The sequence below is a fragment of the Corvus kubaryi genome, unplaced genomic scaffold, assembly GCF_017639235.1.
Source record: "Corvus kubaryi isolate FWS band 111438036 unplaced genomic scaffold, C.kubaryi_AGA036_p1.0 64988, whole genome shotgun sequence".
NCBI classification, from domain to species: Eukaryota; Metazoa; Chordata; class Aves; order Passeriformes; family Corvidae; genus Corvus; species Corvus kubaryi.
Window position 1 is genome coordinate 120,753 of NW_024581669.1, and position 24,741 is coordinate 145,493.

The 24,741-nt window shown below is 36.7% G+C and overlaps 1 protein-coding gene across 3 annotated transcripts in view; it reads left to right on the top strand.

Annotated features, from left to right (window-relative positions):
- Positions 1 to 24,741, top strand: part of LOC121672817 (putative Polycomb group protein ASXL3) — an 87,087-nt gene that overhangs the window by 49,273 nt on the left and 13,073 nt on the right. For all 3 annotated transcript variants that reach the window (XM_042045718.1, XM_042045716.1, XM_042045717.1), the window contains 3 exons: positions 8,392 to 8,500; positions 9,857 to 9,968; positions 19,501 to 19,622. In XM_042045718.1, coding sequence (XP_041901652.1) covers positions 8,392 to 8,500; positions 9,857 to 9,968; positions 19,501 to 19,622 — 343 coding nt within the window. The remainder of the gene's footprint in view (positions 1 to 8,391; positions 8,501 to 9,856; positions 9,969 to 19,500; positions 19,623 to 24,741) is intronic.

The window sequence follows — 24,741 nt, forward strand, 5'->3', positions numbered from 1 at the left end:
ATGTATGTCTAGAGGTTTATTACGTTTGTGCTTTATTGTATGTGTTAATGCCATGTAATTACTGCACACAGTGACTGTATCTAGATGTACAAAAGGCCCAGAGGGAGATTGCTTCATGCAAGAGGATCCGAGGATTAGTAGAAAGAGGTCTTAAGGGTAGTGACATAAGCTCCAGTATTTGTTTATTATGTATATTCTTCACAGAAGACTTGAATAATATTTGTATGTCTCTCTTCTAAGGAGAGACCGTGTTGCTTAATGCTTCAAAGGCGGTTTGGTAATAGAGCGAGGAACCCTGTTCTGTGAGAGCAGCTTCACTTCTGACTCCTTCCCTGATTTGAGTTTTGGTTAATTCAGAATGTAAAACTAGACTCAGGTGAGTTTGTAAATGAGATTACCTGCTGAGAATGCACAAAGATTACTTTTTCATAATACCTAGCTTGAATTTAGGATCCACGTTGAGTTTTTATACATTATTGCTGCAGATTATTTCATATTTGAAGGACATTGATAAGGTTCAGTTTCTTGGTCACATATCACTTTAGTCAACCGTGATTCCAGCTGCTTGTAACTCCCTCAAAGCTGCAAAGGGCAGGGTTCAAGTTCATTACTAGGTTCTTCTGGTTTAGATATTTGGGGGTTCAGTACTTTGGTTGATAGCTAAGTTCTGCTAGTTTGTGAGACAGACCTTGGGTATCTCTGACAGATGTGTTACATCTGTGTACGTGTCTGTACTGGTCCTTGTTTTTTCCATCATGCTACCAATAATCATGCTTCTATCTCCATCTGATTTTAAAAAACAAGAAATTTGTATGAGAGTTGAGTATGAAGCAGTGTCAGTAGTACAAATAATGGATCTTTTCCCCTAGCATCTTATGGTAGTTATTTGCAGTCTGTGAGACTACAGACAAATGAACTGCACTACTCTCTCTTGTTGTGTGATAGCCTGGCTTATTTGCTCTGCCCAAGAATAGTAGTTGGTGGTATTGGAAGGCTGAAAGTCAGGTACCATGTGTGAAGCATAAGTAGGACCAGAGATGTAAAAATTTTCTTCAGAGTGCTGCCCAAATGAGAACAAAACTGATGTTAATTCTGGTTAATGTAGATAAAAATGATTGAAAATAAACTTTAAAAAATGTATTTAAGAATTGTCTTTTAATCCTTTAAAATACATTTAAAGATTCAAGTGGGAGAGCTTATGTAAGCAATAAACTTTAAGTATGATTTATTCAGACTGTGTAAATAGTATTCAACCTGTACATACTTCAATTCCTATAAAACTTAAGCAAATAACTTAAGGCTTAAGACTTTATTTATTATGACTTTATTTTTTAAATGATTAAGACTTCAGAACATAAATAGTTTCGACAGTCACGTCGACTATTCGTATTGAGTATTTTCTGTAGTTCTCATTAGTAGTCCCTTTAAAATTAAAAAGCCAATTGGAAGCTCCAAAAGAAAAATGCTTTTTTTATTGTACCAATTTATGAATAAGAACTTTGTGTGAGAGGCTGAGATCTTCCAGCTCTACAGTTTCACTAGACTGTATATATAAAAATAGTAGATGGTTCCCTAGCTACCTACTACCCACATATTAAGAGATGGTTTTATTGTTTAATAAATCATGTTGGATATGTGATATTTTGGAAAGTTTCTCCTTTTTTCCTTTTATATCCCACACATCTAGTGTATTTTCGTTCAACATTTAAGAGTCAATCTCTTCATCAAATCGAGGTTCTTTCCAGAAATTATTTTACAGAAATAAGTACACTTGTAATGATTTAGTAAATATGGTGTCATTGCTATTTTAACATCAGAAAATACGCATGGATTAAGTTCTGTACAATAAGTTAGATAATTGATGACTACATTTGTAGTGTGAATAAACAAAAAGTGAGGTTACATTAAAGCTCTATTTATTGGCTGATTGCGGTATTTAATAATTTCAAGCAATGAACAAATTAACCTTGCAGTAGGAAAATAAATGGAAAAAATCAAAAGCGAGATTTTAATTGATTGTTCAAATCAAGTTTTCTGTTTGATAATTTAAATTGGTTTAGTTTGGATTATCATGTTTAGTCTTATGATTTTGCTACTGAAATAAAGATGTCTGAGTGCAACTGTACCTGGAATATGTAGTCTGTATATAACATTGGCTGAGAAAGCAAATATACCACTTGGAGTCTTCCTGTGTTTTGGGTTTTCATGGCCAGGTTTTGATAGTGGGGGGCTACAGGGGTGGCTTCTGTGAGAAGCTTTGCTCATGTCCAATGGGGCCAATGCCAGCTGGCTCCAAAACAGACCCACTGCTGGCTGAGGCTGAGCCTATCAGCAATGATGGTGGTGCCTCTGGGGTAACAGAGCTAAGGAGGGGGATAAAACCCTGCACAATAGCAACTACTGCTGCAGAGAGCAGTGAGAATATGTGAGAGCAACAGCTCTGCAGACACCAGGGTCAGTGAAGAAGGAGGGAGAGGAGGTGCTCCATATGCTAGAGCAGAGATTCCCCTGCAGCCCGTGGTGAAGACCATGGTCCTGAAGGACTGCACCCTCTGGAAGGGACCCACCATGGAGCGGGGGGAGAGTGTGAGGGGTCCCCACCCTAAAGGGGTGAGCAGCAGAGACAATGTGTGATGAACTGACCACAACTCCCATTCCCCGTTCCCCTTTGCTGCTGGGGAGGAGGTAGAGAAAACCTTGAGTGCAATTAAGCCCAGGAAGGAGGGAAGGGTGGAGGGAAGGAAGGTGTTTTAAGGTTAGGTTTTATTTCTCTTTTTTCTACTGTGATTTGATTGGTAATAAATTCAATTCTCATTTCCCCAAGTCGAGTCTGTTTTGCCCATGATGGTTATTGCTGAGTGATCTTTCCCTGTCCTTACTTCATGAGCCTTTCCTTATATTTTCTCTCCACAGCCCAGCTGAGAAGGGGAGTGATAAAGCAGCTTTGGTGGGCAAGTGATGTCCAGCCAGGGTCTAGTGGTTGGTTTGTTTAGCCTAACTTGTAGCGTTTATTGCTGAAAAAGTTGTAGGTGATTGGCAGGAAATCTTGCACTCACCAGCTTTATTTTCCACTATTTGCCTGTGCTCTCTGCTTCCCTCTGTGCCAAGGGAAGGATCCTGTGCCTGTGCCATTAGAATATAGTGAAACGTCTGAGTCTTTTATTCAGTCTTCACTTCACTGGACCTCTCCTGGTTGTTCCTCCTGAGCCCAGGCTGGAAGAATTTGCCTTGGCCCCAGCACTAACTGCTGCTGCAGCACTGCCAGCTCAGTCAAGCCTGGCTGTGGGAGAAGAGCAGCTCTCGACTGGTCAGCAGCAGTTTGCCTGTCATCTTCATAAATAGCATAGCTATCTTCTTGTTTTGGTATAGCTGCTTAGGTTCCTGGTGGTCTTCTGTGTCACTCCTGAGCTAGGTCACAGCTACAATCTTGTGAGGCAGGTTGGGACATTTTGCTGACACTTGACAGCAGGACTGTGGGAACGTGGCTCCTTGAAGATTGTGGGAAAGCTTTTAAGAGAAGCCACAGGGCTTCACCACACCGGGCATGCAGTGCTGTGTGGAACACTTCAGCAAACAATGCACATCTAGACATTGAGTTAATTTTCCAGTGTTTCTAGCTGCTGTATATGTTGGAACAAGTATACTTAGGGTGCATGATTAACCTCAGCCCTAACCAAATTTTTGATTTATTGAAGAGATAAAGGATCACAGATTACAGTGCTGGATGGATGCTCAAGAGATCATTCAATACAAACACTGAGACGGGCTCCAGTCTATGTATCAGCCAGGACTGGTGTCTGTATGATCTTCTGATGAAGGTCATTTTATAAACTCCCCTGCTCTGTTATGATGTTGGTTAAAACATCAGGAGCTACATTCACACTTTTAGACTATCCATGAATTTTCTTTTTCTTCCCCCAGTGGCCATGAAGAGCATTAATCTCCATTGACTTCAACAACCTTTTACATATTTGTGGAAAATTACAATTATGCCTTCTTTTATTTTTCCCTTTACTGTAACACACAAATGGATTTTCTGCAGCCTTCCCTGATAAGTTTTATTTTCTTTATCTGTTGTCACTCTGAAATTATATAACTTACATGCATTATTAACATAGTGTCTTCTGTGTGACTTCAAATCATGCCAAGAAATTAGTTCTTAAGCCTTTTGGTTTTACTTTGTTTCTAGCAGTGAGTAAAAATTGTTGCTCCCTTGTGACTATTTATAGATGCATATAAAAAGAGCAGATTATTTCAAACAAATAAATACTGACCAAATTTACGACACCTAGGTGCTCTTCTTACAGCAGTCGTCATTAGGTTTGGGAACATGTCAGGAAAAGGAGGGAGTTACACCATGTACAGTGGGGCTGAGTGGCTGAAATGCTGCCTGCTGCAGGACCCGGGGTGCCTCGTCAGCAGTGTCAGGGAACTTCCACTGTCTGCCACACTATTGCCTGGACAAGGCAGCTTTAGTCAATTTATTTTCCATATAAAAGGCATCTTTTTTTTGCCAAGATCATAATTTTTGTCTCTTGGCAGGCAGTCTAGCAAAGACCATTAGAACTATATGTATAACCATAGAAGTTTTCTGGGTTTTTCTGACAGAACCATGTGTTTGAGAAGTCAACAACATAAAAATAAGTAGCGCTTTTACTGGTGTTTTTACAAATTTTTTATAGGTTTTTGGGGAGGGTGGCAGAGGAGGAAGTAACCGAAATCTGTACTTCTCCTACATGTTTTAGCAGAGATTGGTGTGTGCAGTCTGGCATTTCGATTTAGGTAACACGGGCTGCGTGACCAGTAGAGGGAGCCCAGAGTCACAAAATGTTGGCGATATTTTTGACTGGGGGAGTTGGGGGTGCAAAGTTTGATTTGATAATGTACAGCAATTTTGAAGGGATGCACTGAATACTACCAGCTTATAGTGATTTTGGGAGGCAGAATTTATGAAACATTGAAATGTCCAATGTCTTTTAAATGATCAAATTGCATTAGCAATTTTTATGTTGAAAGATTAATGAGTGTTTTGTTTTCTTTCCTATGTTGCTGATTGTTGTAACATCCTAACATCACCTTTACAGAAAGTAAGTAACTTTTCATCTTCTAAACCTTTTTGAAAGTGTGTGTGTGGGGAGGGTATACTGCTTGTATATGTGTATAGATGTGTATGTATATAAAATAAACATACAAGCAGAAAAATACTAATCTTAAAGACATACTGCAACAGATTGTAACTTCCATATATGAATGACTTCTAGAATACCACAGTGGTTTAAAGCAGTCTCACCTAAATGATGATAAATAGTGTGAAAGTTCTGCATCTGAGGACTGTAAATGGTAAACATATTTCTTGTGTGCAGACTATGGCAATAAAACTTGCAGCATATCGATTTAAAATATATTATGGCTCTAAAAATTCACAGATATCAAGTTGCAGAGTAAAGTGTTATTGTATCCAATTTCATTTAACTGAATCAAAGTTGAACCGATTTGGAGTGTTTCAAGAACTTAGGTCAAGCTGTGCCATTTTTGATATTCAAAGATACTCAGCCTTATGTTTGGCAGGCCTTGACTGCTGTATTAATGCATGCCGGGAGCTCTGAGCAGAAAGAACATGTCCTCAGGCTGTAGGAGAATTTAGAAAGCATGCAATAAGTAGTACAGATCCCTTGGAAAGTACTCTATGATTCAGACATCAGTCTGCATCGTGGGATCTTTGATTGCTGCTGTTTTGAACCTCAGTCCCATGTGCTGTGATAGCATGTGTTGCAAGCATCAGTTTGGGTAACATTTGGGAATTTTAATACAGTGTTTTAAGGATGCCAGTGCTGACAGAAGAATTGGCAAGTCATTGGTTGACATGGGGCAAAGTAGCACTGACAAAGGGCATCATGGAACTTCAGTTTGATCTCTTAGCTCAAAATAAATCCCACCCCTCAGTGTTGCCAGGTTATTTTCATTTGCAACTTAAAAATATTCTGCATGGGGTTTTTGTGCTCATTATGGATGTACCCAAGTCCAGTTTTCAGGAAGGGTGGATATGGCCCTTTGGTTGCATGCCATTAGGAGTTGCAGGTCTCTGTAAGAAACAAGCATTGCCGTAGTTAAAGTGCTTCTTGGCTCAGTAGCTGATACAGGTTTCTTTGTAAGTCAGAGAGTAGTTTCTATTGTCCACTTGCCAGTTGTCTAGACTTTGAAGATTAAGATATCTGCTGTGAGCACAGTAGTGATCATGAGATGTTGCCAAATCCTCTATTTTGAGTTCATTCATCCTGTATCATTTTTATTGGTTAATGATATCTAAAAATAAGTGTGGAGTCCAGAGTATCTCCATCAGAATAGGAGGAGAATACAAATCGTGCATACAGGCACACACAGTTTGGTTTCTTGTTGACATACCAAGTTTGTGTTCTGCTGCAGAGTCAGCAAGTTCTTTCTATCTTGCAGAGAAAGCCTTAATCGGTGATAATGTTTCACTAAAAAGATCCAAGTCTGAGAGAGTTGAAATTGCTTCACGTTATGTATGTTAACATATGGAAGAAATTACACAACCATAACTGCTGTATTAAATGCTTTGTGTCTTTGCTTGTCAAGCATTAATACAGTAAGGAAAATGTGTAAAGAGAAATATCCTACATATTACAAAAGTGTTTAAGTAATCATTAAACTCAATGAACTCTCTTAATGTTTTCTGTCCCACTGCTAGCAGTATCATTTTATTTCCAACATATTTTGGTTTGTATTTTTTTAAAGTATTATATCAAAACCAAATGTGGAGCTAGTTTTATTTGCAGGGAAGAAAAAGAAACAGCAAAAACTTGTCAGAATTTTCAGGTTGTGTGACCGTGTTCAGAATACCTATAAAGTATATACCTATTATATATCTGATGTGTTTATCAACAAGCAGCATTTTTACCTGCAATTTTTTATTTTAGATGTAGTAATATGATACATTAGGTGACCTATAGTAAATAAATTGTAATAGACAGGATTTCCTGGCCTGAGGGCACTTTATAGTTTAATTTTTACCGGAAGAGCAATTACCACACTATTGATCTTACCATTAAAATAATGATACATGTACAGTAAGGATGAATTTTTTTGTAACAGAACCATGGAAATCAGCAGAAAGCATAACCATATGAAATACAACAATTTCAATCCATTTTCACATTTAAAAAAAAAAAATTAGACGTGTAATTTTTAACCAAGATTGGATGTTGTCTTACAATACTGCAGAATAAAGAAGAGTAGTTTCTGATGAACTTTGAAGCCCTGTTCCTGGTTTATGGTTGAGTATATAATTAATCCTGAAATACTTAGCAACACACTTAATTTAATGCACAGGCATTGTTCCACTTAACCAAGTGGAATATATTTATGTGGCTAAAGATAAGCGTGCGTGCAGACTGGGGACCCCAGGGAAGAAGCACAGTTTCAGATTCAGTCCCTGAGTACATCATGTACATTAGCCAGTAAATGGGGACAAAGATGTGATAGTACATCTGTAGATCTTGTACTTCAATTCTTAAATTAAAATTAAATAAAAAAATTTATGACAGCCTTCTTCCCCACCATTTTTAGATCAACTTTTCAGAATAGTATACATCTAGCTAGGCTAGAAATATTTGCTTTCTTTTTCTGATGTAAACATGTATATACGTCAAAGATATCTCTGTCCAAATACTGATTTTTTTTCTTAATGTGTTGTGTTTCTTTTTAAATAGTCCTTTAACATGCATTCCACAGTGGTATTACAATAACTACCTTGAGTAGGTCAGTCTCTTAATCTCTAAAACAATTCTAATTAGAAAAGATAGTGCTTCATAAAAGGCACAAGTGTGCTTATATTTGCGTATAATAATGCATGCTGACCATGTTGAGCCAGAAGAAGGCTTTACTATATATCACTTTTAATTTTAAATGTGTTCTTTCTGGGCTCTTTATTATTCTTTTGTTGCCTTTCATCCTATGGGATGCAGCTGCCCTTGAACTTGGTACTGTTTTGATCATTCATGTGCAGCAGCCACATTGTCTGTAACATTTTAAAAATGAGGCTTCATGGTGTTATTTATGAAGTAATTTCACATAAATATTTGGACTTTGGTTCTTTCAGAATGTGGAGCTGGTTGCTCTATGAAGAAAAGCATAATTATAATTCACAGACTTTTTGCCTCAAGCCTAGGGGACAGATGCATATGATTAAGTTTGAAACTGGCCTGTTATTGTAATGTAGATGTTGTCAGGGTTGAGAGAATTAAAAAAAAAGGAGGGGGGGGCGCAAAAAAAAAAAAAAGGCCAGGCAAGCATGAGTTTTTAAAAAAATAGACCGAGGGAATAGTTTTACAAGAGGCACTCAATCTTAGACTGCACAATTTTATTTTTCAGTGGAACCTCTCCATTAGCTTGCCTGAATGCAATGCTTCATACTAACACTCGTGTAGGTGATGGAACATTCTTCAAAATCCCTGGGAAATCAGGACTCTATGCTCTCAAAGTAAGTTTAAATTTTGTATATGGATTGTACATATAGCTATTAATCCATTTTATGAATGTCTCAATAGATATAAAGGTAAACAGATTAGATTCTTTGGAGAGGAAATGACCTGATAGTCCTTCTAACTGCTTTCAGATGTCTTTTAAAAGGATTTATAATGAAAGTAAACACTGAATGCTTTATCCTAGAAAGCATATACATGTTCTTGAATTTGTCACATGGTATAAAAAACATGTAGCTTAGTTAAAATGCTGCTTTTTCCGAGTTGTTCACAGTAAGGCCTTTGTTTTATGAGCAGTGAGCTGAAGAGGATCACTGACTTTCTAATTAAGTAATTGTATTAATGTTTGATTTTTGAATAGTGAAAAATTATTTGCAAGTCTAATATAAATCAGCTTTTAATTTAAAGGTTGCATCATTGCTTTTGAGAAGGAATATAATTGCAATGATAGAATTTTGCCTTTATGCTATTTATATTCCTTTTTATTTTTCTGTTTTGGTATGAACATGATGTTTACTGTGGGTGGAAATTTTTTCTTGTTGTACATAATCAAACTTAGAGGGTTTCACAATAGAAGTGGAAGATTGCGAGGCAGAGATGAGAAAAAAGAAAGTGAGGTTATCTGCTTGGCAGTCTAAATGTAGTCAACTAAAATTTTGGGCCAGGGGGAAGGATCTTTTGTAATTTATCACAGATGTATTTGATGTAAGCATATAAAAACATAAAAGTATATAGATTTGTCTGTTCCTGCTAACTAAAAATCCTGTACCTGAAATTGAATTAATAGTTTTCAGAAGCTGTCTTTCCTAATTTACTAGAACAAATGCTGTTGTTTTTCTTTAAATCGGGAGATATTCTTGGCACAATTCCAGGAATTCACAATCACTCCCATGCTTGTGAGCTCCAGGTTGCTTCAGCTATTTGAATTCAGGAAACAGGCAAAGGCAGAAAAGAAACATTAAAGGATTTGTGTTTTGCTGCAGTGTTGTAGACACTCAAGTGGAAAACTAGGATTTTTAACAGCCACACAAGTCTGTTTCTGTCAAAAAAAAAAGAAAAAAAGAAGAAGAAAACTGGAAGATCTTGCATTTTATGTGACTTTTTTGGTTTTAAAAAGAGCATGTTATGACTTCACAAAACAGTTTTTTTGCTTTTGGTTTGCAAGTTTTTTCATAAAGGTCTTTTTTTATGGCTCTCTCTAAAGTAACTCACAAACATATTCTATTTTATTCTTGGTTTTTTTTGAAGTGTAAGCATGAGAGTACACTGCAGTAATCTATTTTCAGAGATGCAGCCGGATCATGATTGATTTTTTTCTTGTTAATTTTATTTTTATTTTTATTTTTTAACTGTAGAAAGAAGAATCAGCATGCCCTACTGATGGAACATTGGATTTAGGATGTGAATCTGAGTTAGATGGCACTGAAATGGCTGAGACAAACAATAATAATGGAGAAGAAAATGGTGGTAGGTGATTTAATCTCAATATTAGAGGGCATATTTTGGGAAAATAAAAAGTACTGTTTTCTTCAGATTTCCGTGGTGTGATTTCTAAGCGGTATAAATAATATTTTGTACTCAGTGGAACTGTTTTGAGTGGCTCCCTTTCTTTCTTGGACTTATGAAGGAATCAGGAACACTAAGTGCCTTTATTTGACTTAGGGTTTTAAAAGACAAAGAATAGTGCTGTTGGGTGTGTTTTCAGTAGGTAATTTTTTAGCTTGCAATTTTTTTGTTTAGGGCCCAGAGCTAAAGAATAATTTGCCTTTGCCAGGCTTCAGACTTGGCAGTTGTCAGATTCAGACATTTCATTGATTTCAGTGTGGACATGCGGGGTTGGTCCCTCAGTAGAGTTCTGTGCAGAGGACAAAGGTTTGTATTTTTTTCTTTCAGCCAGAGATACTCCTGTGTGCCATCCTGACATAAAGACATGTTGAAGTATCAAATTCTATGCATTTTTTTTTCTCTAAGATAATGTCAAACTGAAACATTGAAATAACTTAAAAATGGCAGGCTTAGAATTTTTTTTTTCCATTTTGAGAGTTAATAGTTGGTCATAAAGAGAGCATCAGCCACCTAAAATTACTTGCAAATAACAGAAGTGAGTATTATTCTTATTGCAACTTCACTCATGTAATGATTATAAAGTGAATGCTTTCTAAAGGAAATCCAGCTGTCCAGGACTTTTGAAATACACCTTTCTTTGATCAGTTCACTTCTTCTGTCCCATCATAACCTGTCCCACTGCTGGACTGTAGCCTGCTGTTTTGGCTTGCTTGGTGTATGGTGAGATGGTGTCCTGTTTACAACTAGGGCATGAAAAGGCTCAGCTCTTGTTGTTGTTCTTTTACAGGTTTCCTTTTTTAACTGGAGCAACTTAGTTAGCTGTTTGACTGCACCTTTACAGGACTGATACTGCAATTTCAGTATTGCTCTCCAGCAGCATTGAAAAATCATAAAGTGTTTGGTGATAGGAGTAGCGGAACTATCCAAGACACGTTGTTGTGGGTTTGTCTAGGACTGAAGTTTTGAAGCTCTGTGGAAACAAAAGTCAAGAGTTATTAAATGTCTCTGTTTCTTCATTTTCTTTGTTATGTTTTGTCTACAAATTAACAGACTCTGCATGTGCAGTGGTTTGATGCTTATGTGGTGTATGCTACATGTGTAAGTGACCGTACATGCTTGTAGTTCTTTGACAATTCCTGTTTGATACTCAGAAAATTTGTTGATGCACAATTCCTCAAATTGCAGGAAGAATAGAGCAGTAAAAAGCAGTGTAAATACAGTTACAAATACAAAGCAAAAGTTGATGTTACTTGTTATAAACAAAAATCATGACAAAAAAATGGGCAATTATTTAGGAGTGTTAGGATGTAAATAGGATGTTACAGAATGTAAATGGGATGTCATAATTCCAGAAGTAGAAAATTGCTGGGTTTTGACTGGGAGCAGGCTATGTACTGTTTTCACTGTTCACAGTAATAAAAATAATCATAGCACTTGTGATGGCATAAAAGAGAAGCTGCAAAAATGTAACATTTTATTTGGAATAGAGCATTAAATTACGCCTAGATTGGTTTTAAAGCTGAGAACTTTCCTTCATTTGTCATCTTTACCAAATCTTGAAACAGAGCAATATATTTAACATTTTGAAAACAAGGCATTTTAATTTTTTTTTTCATGCAATGGATATCAATAGATATATTTAAAAGAAGTAAATAGGAGGGCAGTAGTGAGTCTCTATTGCCAGCGCTGGATGTGATCAATTGAGAATTGAAGGCAGCATATATTTCATGAATAGCATATCAGTCAGCTAATACAGAACATAATTTTGTCAAACATGTCTGATAATAGCTTTTCTTGAGACTACAAGTTTTGTTGTTAAAGATGTCACTTATATACGCTTAGAATTCTAATTTCATTTACAGTGTAGAAGGCTTGGCTTAAAAATAGGACCATGCCCAAGAAATACAGCCAGTTTTTAGTGGATTGAAACTGCAAATTATTTAATCTGCAAAGGCATAGGAATCACCATCCACAGTAGGCATTTTGCTCTGGAGAGTGCCTTAACCACTCTTCATTCAATATTTTTTTTAATGTCAATACTTTTTGAAAACTATAAAATCATTCTAGCTTAAATTTATTGGTAATAAATAATTTTGAGACTTCTCTTGATTGCCTTGTAAATATTGCAGTCGAACAGCATGAATTTTTTTTAGACTTTCAAGCAAGGAAAAAAGGTCACGTTTATGCAGTAGAAACATATATTCAATAAATCAGTGTATCTGAAAAGCATTTAAGGATCACAACAGAAAATAAATTGAACATGTATGAGATGCTTTTGCTAATTAGTCCAATGCAGTTCTTGAACTATAATTCTGATAGCACTGATTAAAGAATATAGGCACAGATTTTCCTTTGAGTATAGCACTAGTTAAATTATTACCAGCGTATTGCATTCATTATAGCTGTAAGAAAGAATTAAGGTAAACAGGAAAGGATTTAGGAAAGACATGTAAGAAGTCCTGAGTGAACAAATGCCTCCTTTGTTCTGGGAGATTTAATAGGGATGGTCTCATTAGTTTATGAAAGGTGAGGTGGTGACTTGATTGGTTTGTAAATATTTGAGAAAAGTTATTTCTATAGAAAATACTTGGTCTAAGAGACCAATTACACTTTTCACACTAAAGCTGGGTTTTTTTCTTTCCGGGAAACTATTCTGTGACAAGAAGTAACATTTAATTAAGTGCAAAAAACACTTTATGAAATTCTCTGAGTTGTGCTTTAGAATATGTGTGATACATAGGAGGATGGGCATTGCTTGCACATTGAATTCTTAATTGCCCGATTGTTTGCGTTTTTATTTGCTCTTTTCCACTGTGATAAAGTCCAGAAGCCCCAGTTCTGACAGAGTGATCAGAAATTGTTTAGCAAGAGTTTAAAAAATGCCTCTTTAAATGTAGCTGGAAGCAAAAGGATGAAACTGCAAGCAACAGCCTCAGCCCATTTGTGGGCTTTTAGACGATAGTCTTTTGGAATAAAAAGTACCAGCTGACACTCAGACAGAGAAGAATCACATCATTCCTCAGCAGGTACATTTTTCGCAGTATAAATGCGGGCTACTGAACAATTTTATTAGCATAATAATATAAAAATTCCTAACCATTATAAACAGATGACTTGGCAAAAGCTGTTACATCACATCAGTATTGCTAAGTGGACAAGTGGAATGGTCACAGCTCAGGATTTTGCAGATGCTGTGGAGAATCTTTCTTTCCCCACCTTCTCCAAAGGCATATGTTAAAGAAACTCTTTACGCTACAGTTGATTTTGTTTGGAATGAGATTTCTAATAGAAGCTCTGTAGCAGTCTCATATCTCTAAAATTCCATTTCCCTCAAATACAGGGGTAGCATGTAAAGATGCTGTGGGTAAAAGAATTAAAATCCCAATTACTGCTGCCTGGGAAAATGATGACTATAATATCCTTTTGCCCATCAATAGGAGGTTCAGTTCTCAAAAAGCATTTGTCCCTAGGGTTTCTGAAGCCAGGGCTAATCCATCAGCCATGGAGCGCAGTTGATTAAAAATTGTCTTCGTGCGAGCCAATGGAATGCACAATGATGTCAGTGTGGAGGAGACAGCAGCTCCTGCTACAGCGTGACTTCCCTCCCCACCTCAGCCCAAACAGGGCTTCTGATGTGTGCCCAAATATGAGCAACCTATGTCTCCTCTTGAGACACTTTTCAGCACTTCCTAGAAGTGTATGTTTTTCAACTATGAACATGAAATGGCAGTTAATTCCTTAGGCAGTTTTCCTAGAGGTAGTTGACAAAATGATGGACAGCAGAGGATCAGGTTCATGCTGAATCCTGAAATTTTGCTTTGCCAGCTACTGTGTTTTTGCACACCTTGTGCTTTTTGGACTAGGAAACCCTAGGATAACTCTGTAGCAAGGAATGTACATTCTCCACTGTTTGAAACCTGAGTCCACATTTGGATATTCAGTTCTTTTTCAGGAATGGTATTACTGGCAATTCAGTGAAACCTGTTACTATTAGCATCTTGTCTCTTGGGAATAATATTGGATGATTCTACTGAAAATGTTTGTGACGCGTGGCAACATCTGGATGTGAGACAGACTCTTCTAAAAGCAGAAGAGCAGCAATGGAGTAGCAGCTTGAACATAAGAGTTTTGGGTGATGCATCAGCAAGAGATAGATTTTCACTTTGCTTTAGATTTTTTTGTGGTTTTTTGTTTCATCTCCTTGCAACTATAAAATAAAAATCTGGTACCCAGGATTGAGCTTAACTTCTTTTGTTTCACTACCACTTGAAGGGAGTCATAAGAATAAGAGAAGATAGTGTGGAGCTTGAGGATGTTTCTCATCTGCTTTTTTTTTTCTGTACAGTAGTTAATGAGGTCTAAGAAATCGGTGGCTTAGTGATGACAGGCAGTATATTTTTAGTGGAAAATGTTGACTTGCTTTGGAATAAGGATTCACAGTTTTCTAAGCTTTGTGAAATGTTTGGGCTCAAAAGCATGCTGTGAATATAATGGGATTCAGTGCAAGTTACAAAGCTGATTTAGTATTTGATGTCTTTTTCCAAAAAATACTATTCAATACCATTTATTAATTCACAGTACTAGTATTGGTTTTCAGAAAGAATATTGCAGTCACTGTACTACCCTTGATGTATACATCTGTTTTTGCTTGCTTTGGCAAACTCATACAATTAACTAACTCCCAAACTGGTTTTCATTTTCAAGAGCTGATGGCAACAGCCGAGTTCTGAATTGTTCAGTTTTGGCAAGTCGGGCTCTGGAGATCAAAGAGTGACGGAGGTGAATTACTCAATACATCTGTGTTGGCAAAGTGTAACCATTTCTGTCAATACAAGTATAGATCTGTGTCACCCAAAGAAAATACTGAATTTTATGGATATTTTAGAGAGAGATTTCGTGTGTATATTCTCCTGAGGGAGTTCTCTCTGAAGTTTCGTATCTCCAGAGCGTGTGCATACATTTTATGCTTGAGGTAGACTCTAGTCTTTAGCATATGGTAACAATATTAATTTGTGTTTTGTAATGTGGTCATTAGTAAACAATCCTCATCTGCTGTGGTTACTTTAACAGAGAGGGAAGTGAGCAGCTGTTGATTTTGCTGGTTTAATTTTAAATCACTATGATCTGACTGAAATCAAAATTAGTTGTGCTGTTGATTTTGGGAAAATAAGCCCTTTACTGGACAGGAATTTCTCTGTCCATCCAGTTACATACATCTGTTTACAGTTACTCCTAATAACTTTCAGTGGCAAGGAGACAGAATAACTTTTAGTTGTATTTCTCAAAAAATTGTTTCTTTGAAGAAACATGTCTTCTAATATATTTTACACAGGTGTCATTTCTTGAGTGGGGAAGGTAAAAGGTAAAAAAAAATAACAAAGATAGCCTGTAAAATTTGAAATTCAAAGACAGCATTGCTGATTTTTATAAATTATAGACTTCTGTAATAATTAACAAAACTAATTGTGGAAAAATGGAAGAGAGGAAGTTCTTTTAAATGGAGTTTGGCAAAAACATTTTTAATGTACTCTTTTTGCTAAGTAATTCTAATTCTGTCATTCATATTAACAGTCTCTGAACACTCACTAAGGAGGTCTTATCTTCAGAAACCCAGCTGCTCTTCCAGCTCATAACCTAACAGTTTACAGCTTAATAGTTGCTTTTTCTTTATTCCTTCACTCGGTCCTGGCCCTTGAGGAAGCTGATTTAAAGAATGGAGCCTAATTATTCTCCACTAAATGGAAATGCCTCCTGTAGGCTTAAAACCGCTCTTCTTTCCTTTTTCTACTGTAGCAATAATGGTGAATCCTCTTTATTTGCTACCCAAATATTTTCCCTTTATCTGTCACATTCTCTCAGGTTTTTTTTTTTTCCTCCCCAGCATCCAGTTTATTTTTAGCATTCTTTTCTGATATAGCTTTCCAAGTGAACATGGATCTGATAATATTCATGGATCTTCAGCGCTTAAGGAAAAAGTAGTTGCAGCTTTCCAAAGCTGTGTATATGTACAAAGAACACTTTGAATTTGTTTTTCTTTTCCTGTGATCTTTGGTTTCTGTAGCAGAAATGCCTGCTCTGTACTTAAGGCATTGTTTTTTTCACTAGGATCTTCAATGTTGACTTCACTTATATATCTTTGTGTCATATTTTTCCCTTTCCTTAAGTCTGACCCATTCAGAGAAAAGCAGTTGGACTTTATCCATAGAAATTAAGAAATAAATAATGACAATTTTATGTGGTCACAGGCATTTTAACATAGTCATATTTTAGCCCAGATTGATTTAAATTACTAAGTAGCAGAACATTTTTTAAAGATTAAATTTATTCATTGTCTCATATTTGTATTTAATTTCCTACAGAAAAGACAATTCATATTGTTTTAAAACAATATCTTGATTCTCCTCTAAATAAAGTCTGTATGTCAATTTTAGTATTATTTTTTTGCTAATAAAGTGAGTAGACTGTGTAAGTTATTAATCAACTGTATAATTTAACACAATGTATTTAGATTTTTAATGCTTGTATCTTCTACTTTTGAAAAATAGGCAATGACATGTCTTATTTACTAGAAGGTTAGATTCAGAGCCATGTTTTGTATCAAGCTGGTTTTAAATGGAAATGGAAATGTAATTAAAACATAAAAAAAGTAATGTTTAAAATAGTTTCCTACTATCTTACTATTTTAAGCTACAAGGTATATGAAGAAAGATATAATGTACAAAATAAGTTTTAGGAAGTAAGTATCATTTGTTCTAAATAAATTAGGTTGACTTTCTCTAATCAAAGTCTCATTTTAAATATTTTAAGCAGCAGATTTCAACCTCATGTATCTGTCTTTAATCATGGACTACAGGAAAAAGTTGGGGTTTTTTTCAAAACTCTGAACAAACTAGGTTTGAGTTGTGCTAAAGAATCAGCCTGAAATGAGGTGTTCCTTCTGTATCTGTAGGAGAGATTACAGTGATGGAAAGCTATTTATTGTTTCAGTGGGTTTCAGTTCCAGTTGTTTCAGCCACTACAACAGTCACTGTTCCTTGGTTTAACTTTGTTGTAAAAGATTCAAAGGAAGAGAAGCAAAATAAACCAATACACTGATAATAGTTTTATGCAAAATTGAAGTAATGATAGAAATAAGAAGTATGGCCTCTTATAAATCCTGTCACAACTTCAGGTTTATTGTTAAAAGAGAAATGAATGAAAGTACAAAATTAATATAGAGCTATGCTTATTTTTATTCCTTCTGTATCATGACTTTGACATTAATGGCTGTAGTGTTGAGCATCATCAGATAGTGTTGTCAAACCTCTTCAGGATGAACTTTATCACCAAAATAAATAGGGGAGACTCTTGGATAATATCCTATATCACCGTAATGAAAATCAGAATTTCCCATTTGAACAAGAATGTAATAGGAGTTGCAGTCATTCTGGGGGACAGGAGTAGGTTTATCATGACAGGTCATGTTGTATCTATCCTCTTTTGGCAGGGAAACTTAAGTTTAACAGTTCCCATTCTTCAAGGATTTTTAAATGTGTTCTGTTCTCTACTGGTTAACTTCAGGGTTTGTGTGCACATACTATTTCTGGATTTTTTTCTTCAATTTTTTGACTCTCAAAATTTTCCAGAACACAGTTAAAAACAAGTTTCTTTGAAGGAGAAGACAAAATCTGGCAATTTGAAATGTCAGGCTTTTATTTCGGTGTAGATGTTCTTTGTCTCAGGAGCTTAGGTATTGCAGTGATTTGGATTATATAAACCAGCCATTGTTTGCTGCTCCTTTACATTGTCTTATTTGATAGTGAGCATTTCTCATCATGTGGAAAAGATTGATCCAAACCAGGTGATTCTGTAAACTCAGAACTTGTTTTGTGTTGCAACTTCTTTGTATATTTTGACAAATCCTTCAAGTGTGAGGAAAAAAAAAGACAAAAATCAGTTATAAATCTTGTGACAAAACAGCATTTCTCTTACCTGGTAATGAAAGATTTTAATCTGACAATTATCTTGGCATAACAGCAGTGCCATAGAGTTTATTCTCTGTTACTGAAGTAAGTATTAAATATTTTTTCTTTCAGTGTGAAAAAAAGGTAGAATATCACATGCATCTTATGATGGCCATTAATTATTGATAACTAAATTGTCTGTGTCTTTTTTTCTTACAAACACAAATCAAAAAACAAAAAAAATTTCTTCTATGAAATTTTGCTAAGGCAGGGGACTTAGAAAGCTACTTCAGGTGTCTGCTCATCCCACTGAAGGATGAGAGGAGAAAATAGGTGAATACTGGGCTGCATTATTTCTGGCACATGTCTGTGCAGCTGCTTTGAGTGTCTTCAGACTATTCTGGTTGTGTGCAAAGTATGGCAAATCTTGGAAAAGCGTTTACTGCTGCAAAACATTATAAAGAAGGTATGTTAACATGCAAACCAGCTTTGAGCACTGCTGGAAGGCAGACTTGAACTGACTCAGCAGAGGAGAATGGGAGAAAAGCTGCTCCATTTCTGGATCCATGCTAATGCTGGTTTTGCTGGGCAGCCTTAAGATACTAGTGAGAGTAATAGTAATGCAAGGCATTAAGAGTGGAAAAGTTTCTACAGCCCTTCTAGTTGAGTTTCCTGACCATCAAGACTAATAGGATCCTCCAGCTATTCTCACAGCTTCATATCTGTTTAATAAAGCTGTTTCTTAAAAAACAAAAATTAATCATATTAAAAAACAAAAATTAATCATTTAACCAGGAGACTTTTTTGTATCTCACACATTTATTCAAGAGGCTGTTTAATGTAAGTGCTGTAGTACTTGTTCATTAAAGCATGTATTATTTAGAAGGCTGACAAGTATAGCAGCATTTTTTGTATTACCTGAGAAACCAGAATTCATCTTTGCAGGATATTCCAGTCTACCCATTAAACAGGAAAGTGTGTGTTCTTTGCTTTACCAAGAAGTACTTGTAAAATAGGTGAGTCTGGCTCCTAAGAAGGCATTACAATCTGCTGTGAAGTTACATATATATGAATCTTTCTAGATTCAGGGGTCATCAGTGTCTCTTGTATAAATGCTCATTTAGATACCTTGTAATCCATTAAAATGTGTTGGTGAGGAAGATAGTTTTTATCTAGCTTCTATGTGAAATCTGTTGTTAAACTATTCCAGTTACCTTTCAGGACCTGAAAGGCAAAATATGCAAGGCCTCCTGAACTGCATAGAAAGGGTATGATGAGGTACAAATACTTCTGAAGCAATGCATTTACTTAGAATATGGCTGGATTTTCAGCTCATGTGTACCTCATGATCAGCTGAATTTTTTGCAGCAAGCTTTTGGGTTTGAGGAATTTGCTTGTATTGGTTTATTTTTCCACCCTTATGACTCTCTAAGAAACAGGGAAGCTAACCCCCATAACAGTATTCTGATTTTTTGTTTCTTTTTGTAAAGTTTGCCCAAAGCAGACATCTGAGGAAATGTCTTCCAATCGTGATTCAAGCCTTACTAATGCACCGGTGCAAAGCAAGCTAGTATCTTCCTTCCAGCAGCACACCAAGAAAGCACTTAAACAGGTAAGCTTGTATTGACTGATCATCAATTGGCTTCCCTTTAGCATCTCTGCCATTCCTATGTGAATGGGATGTCAGCAGAATTTAAAGAGTCTTCCGAGGATTTTTAGTGCTATGTTTAGTGGTGTTTTGCTGGGGGTTTTGCTGTGTTTTTAGCAAGGGTGCAGTCCTATGTGTTGTGAGTTTAAAGGGGTTTTAAGTGCATTTCAAGTAAGCAGAATTCTTTATATTATCACACCCCTGCTTTTCCTACGTAAGCATTCGTGTTGAAAATTTTATGTGAGGTTAAAAATAAATTTTAAAAAAAATTTGAAAAGTGCTGCAGATAGGTAGGAATCTAGGTATGCTTGTTCAGTTTTTCTTCATGATCTGTTAAATAATTTTTTTCATGCTGTATTTGCTACTACAGGGTATAAAAGTAGGGTAGGGTTATTTTTATTAAAAAAACTTATGATTTGGATGATTTAGGTTCCATGATAAGTATTAAAGCTTGCAAAAGCAGCTGTTTATTCAAAGTCAGCTATTAGCTGAAAGCATGATAATGTGAAAATTATTTTCCAACATTGCCAAATTAATTCAGCTTACAGCCAGAAAAATGAAAAACTAAAAAACTAGAATTAAAAAAAAATTATCATTACCTCTTCTCCATTTTGAGATGTGACTTTTCTAAAGTGTCAGGATAATGAGATGATGTTGTAATTTTTCTCACCACTGCTCTCCGAGTTATGGTTAATGGAGATCTAGTATTTCTATTATATATGAGTATATCTATTACATATGAGCTTATTGCTCAGTTCTTGGTTTAGGCTTAAGTTAAGCAAAGCCTGTCCACATCCCCTCTAAACGCTTTAGTTTTTCATGCAGGCTGGGTTTAAATCCAGTAAAATTAATAGATGTTTATCATTCACACAAGGTTATGTTGTATTTAGAGGCTTTAAGGACTGAAAAGGATTATTAGATTGAGGTCTTATATGTGTTTGTTCAGGAAAATTGAGCAGTGGGCACAAAGCAGCTCACTAACCATTAAGATATGAAAAACACACACTTCTTGGAAACTCTCCTATACAGATCTTTTGTGATCTCTGCACTTCCCTAGGGGTGGAGGGAGCAGGCGAAGGGAAAGGTGAAGGGGAAAGAAGGGGAAAAAAAGAGCAAAGCCACAAATGTTTGAACTTCCCTAATTGTTTAAACTCTACCATTTGTCACTTACCAGATATATAGCATTGAAAATAATTTTAAAAGGGCAAATTAATCAGAATAGCTTAATTAATATAAAAAGTCATAACACTGATGTGAATCTTTGAAAACATTCCCTAAGGCAGTAGGGTTAAAGCAACATCAGAAAGTTAAGTAATCGATAAAAAGAAATTAGTTTTAAGTAAGTTGATGGTAATTAGATCCTGTAGTTCAGAGTATGAGAGCAGCATTACAGATACCAGCAAAATGTTTTCTCTGTGCACAGTGTGAGATAAATGGACGTTTGTATGATGGAATAGTAGATTTTTGCATTGTTCTCTCTTAAAGTTTCAGGTGTTGGCTACTGCCATATATACACATTGCAGGTTTGATTTGTTACTGTAGCAGAGGTGAATAAACCTTAACAGCGATTTTATTTGTAAAATTGCTGTTGGAAATTTATTCTTTCACTTTCCAATCTTTCAATTGCTTTTATGGATGCATAGTACCTAAAATTCATACAAAGAACCTGTAATACTTTGAATACTGAAGAAGCTTTTAGACATGCTATGCAACACTCTTCAAATTGATACAAACTTACTGATTCCATGCTGAAGTAACAGAGGATAAGCCATCATCCTACTCTCAGGAAGTGCTTGTAATATATAAACATGTATATACTGTATATAATATATTGTAATGGGGTCTTCCTTAGCTATTGCCTTTTATCTACTGCAAAACAGTCTTTACAGAATGAAAACCTACAAGATAGTTTTCAGTTTCCTACTCAATTTATTTAAAACCAGTGGGTTCTTCACATTACTCTGATCTTGTGCGTATTTGGTTTGTAACCACTAAAAATAAAGTGAGAGGGAAGTTGATAATGTCCAGTTCTGCTTGAAGATCTGAGCTAGAATTAGAAGATTTTCTCTACTGTTTATCTACTTATTAACCACTCTACTCATATGTAATTCTCTTTAAATTATTATGTGCTGGATTTACATATGATTTGTTTTTTAATGAATTCTAGATATATTCCTGGGTTTAGATTGCAAAGAGCAATCTCGTGTTTGGCTTGTAACAGCCTGCATTTCAGGATGTTCTCATGAATCAAATTAGTCACAATGCTGCATTTCTTGAGCTCTGCAAGGAGCATGGAGAAAGGGCTTTTTTGAGCCCTGTCTGGCTCTTGGTTTTGATTTCTCTCAGGTAGCAGTGAATTTGGGGTACTTTGGATTTGGATTTGGGGACTAAGGAGGTTTGCAGTTGCAGTGGATTTTCATAAGGTCTGTGTTACAGGTCAGAACTTGGTCCTCACCTTTCAGAGGCTGGGCTGCCATTTTGGTCTGGAAACTTGCTAGCTTCACCACCTTCCATGGTGTCCTTGCTGGGAAAGAGATTTTGAGTGTTTCACTGCTGAGTGTGTCTTGTGCTTCTCTTTGGTTTCTGAGGGAGTTTCATTTTTGCTCTTGTATAATGCTTACACTTTGCTCTGAGTGTAATGTCCCACAAACCAGTTCCTGTTCATGAGGGTTTAGACAAAAGAGCCTATGGTGTAGAGCTGCCTTTTATGCTTGGCTTTCTGATGGCAGATTTTACAGATTTCTGTTTCCTTTTTGCTGTTGGAAGTGCTTGGGCATGTGTGCCCAGCTGTTGCTGCTCTTGTACCTTTGAAAAGAAGGCTTATGGCACGCTGTCACACGCTGATTTCCTATCAGTACTGATCAGTTCCATACTGATTTGCCTCATTTTGACACTCGAGAGTTTTGGCATGCAGACCCATGTAAGGACCTCTTCCTGGGAAAGTGCTGAACTACACCTGCATCTGCTAGCAGTGGTACATGGTCACACTACTGTGTGCATTATTCTTGCTCTGGACAAAGCTAACTCCAGTATGGACATCAAGTCATGGCATAGTATCTACATGCTTCTGTCTGGTCCAGTTTCTGTTCCATTGACTTGAGGTGACACTTTTTTTGGAAGTCTTCACTGTATACAGATTTATCTGTATCTATCAAGATGTTCTTGGAACATTTCTCAGAAGAAGCGATCATACCTGCAAACTGGCCTCACGTAGGTAACACTGAGAATGTGTGAATATCCAGGACATTGAGGTGGTGTTAGTGTCTATTGGACTCTGATAGCCAAGTGTAAGAGCACCTTGCCCGTCAGTGTACCAGGTGTTCCCTGGGGCAGTACCAAGAGAGGAGAAAGAACTTGAAGATGCGCTATAATGGTGTCTGGGATGATAATAGACCTCCCAGACATGGAAGAAAATCCTGCCTCACTTTTGGCACTTTGGAATCAGCACCAAGAAGGGTACCCATAAAATTTCTGTTGGGAGAAGAGAAGGATACTCCATTCAGACTCAGGATCTGAATACAGAACCAGGACATGTCTGAGACTGTGCTGGGCATCCAGATCTCTTTGTAGAGACAGAAACTCCAGAGACAGCAGCCAAGTGGGTTTGGGAGGAGAGAAGCTCAGGAAATAAGGGAATCAACTCAAGGTATGTCACTGCCATGGTTTGTTTTGTTTTTCTTAACTTTGGGCTTTGTCTGCATGCTTGGTGGCTGGGTTCATATATGTGCCACTATTTAATTCATAAAGTGGGTAGGTGAAGTTTTTTAAAGAGAAGGAAGGCACCCATTTGTAGGATTTGTTCTTATAATAGAATTGGCAACTACTCCACCCCCTTTTTTTTTTTTTCCAGTGGATGCTGCCACACCCCGAGAAGTGGGGAGGTTATGGTTTAGCTCATGTGTTGCTTCTGAATTGTAGGATATTAGACCTGTACAGCTCCAAATAACATTTCAGGTTGACGTTTCTACCACAACTGTAATTCTTATTAGAAACCAACCTACAAGAGACTAAATTTCAGAGCAGGATGGTTAACGCTGTAATTTAGCCCTGATTTACCCGAATCTATAGAACTAGTTTATCAAGATTTCTTTGTTTGTTTCTTTTTTTTTGGACACAGGTGTCCAAGTGCCTAGGTTGGCACTGAAGGTAGAATCCTGATCTCCCATGATGCTGGTGTGAATTTGCTTTCCTGTCTTCAGCTCACACTGCTTACCTTTCTTTGAGAGAAGAACAAGAGCAAACTCACCAGTCTTGCTCCCTCCACACTCATTCTGTTAGGACTTCTTTCCTTGACTGCAGCCAGATGCAGGTTATCTTGAAGCATTTTGCTGTCCATAGAAAGTAATCCCGTATGAGTCTGTCTGTGGTGTCTCTCCTTTGACTCATCTGAGCAACTGCTCCTACACATGCTCTAATATAAGCCTGATATATTTGCCTGCCCTGCTTTCCTTTCCTCACCCCAAAGAAGCAAAGGTGACAGAGGAGATCATTATGATGATTCTGTCCTAATCACTTAGAATTTAAGTGCAGGGTGTCTTCCTGAAAGGCTCTGAAAATCCACTGTGAACTGAGAGATATTTTTTGTACTGAATTCCTCGTTATAGAGAGTTTGCTGCACTTGCTCATTGTCTCTGTTAACCATCTTCCTATGTTTCATTTCAGATGCCACAAATGTACCAAGGCCCCAGTTGGAGAATTCTGGTTCCCTAGCTGAAGCATTTGATCAGATGTCTGGCAACATAAGTGATGATTCTTGACAAATTTTCCTGACAACAAATGGAAAAGAAGGAAAACATGTTGCTTTTTGACTTCTAGAGAGACATGGGAAGGGACACTGGAGTTTACAAAATGCATTCAGGAGAATGGAAGTTCGAAGAGGATAAGCTAAACTGATTTTCTGATTGCCAAGACAAGTCTAGGGAAGAGGACAGAGAAACTATGGCAGGGAGACTGCATAAAGGGGAAAAGAAGCTGGGAGAGCAAGAGTTCCAGCAGAAGCTGTTCAGGGAGTACATGCATTGCCCGAAGGCTGGCTGCACGGTATGTCCCTCTAAAGGTCCCTATGCATGGGCAGCATGTACCA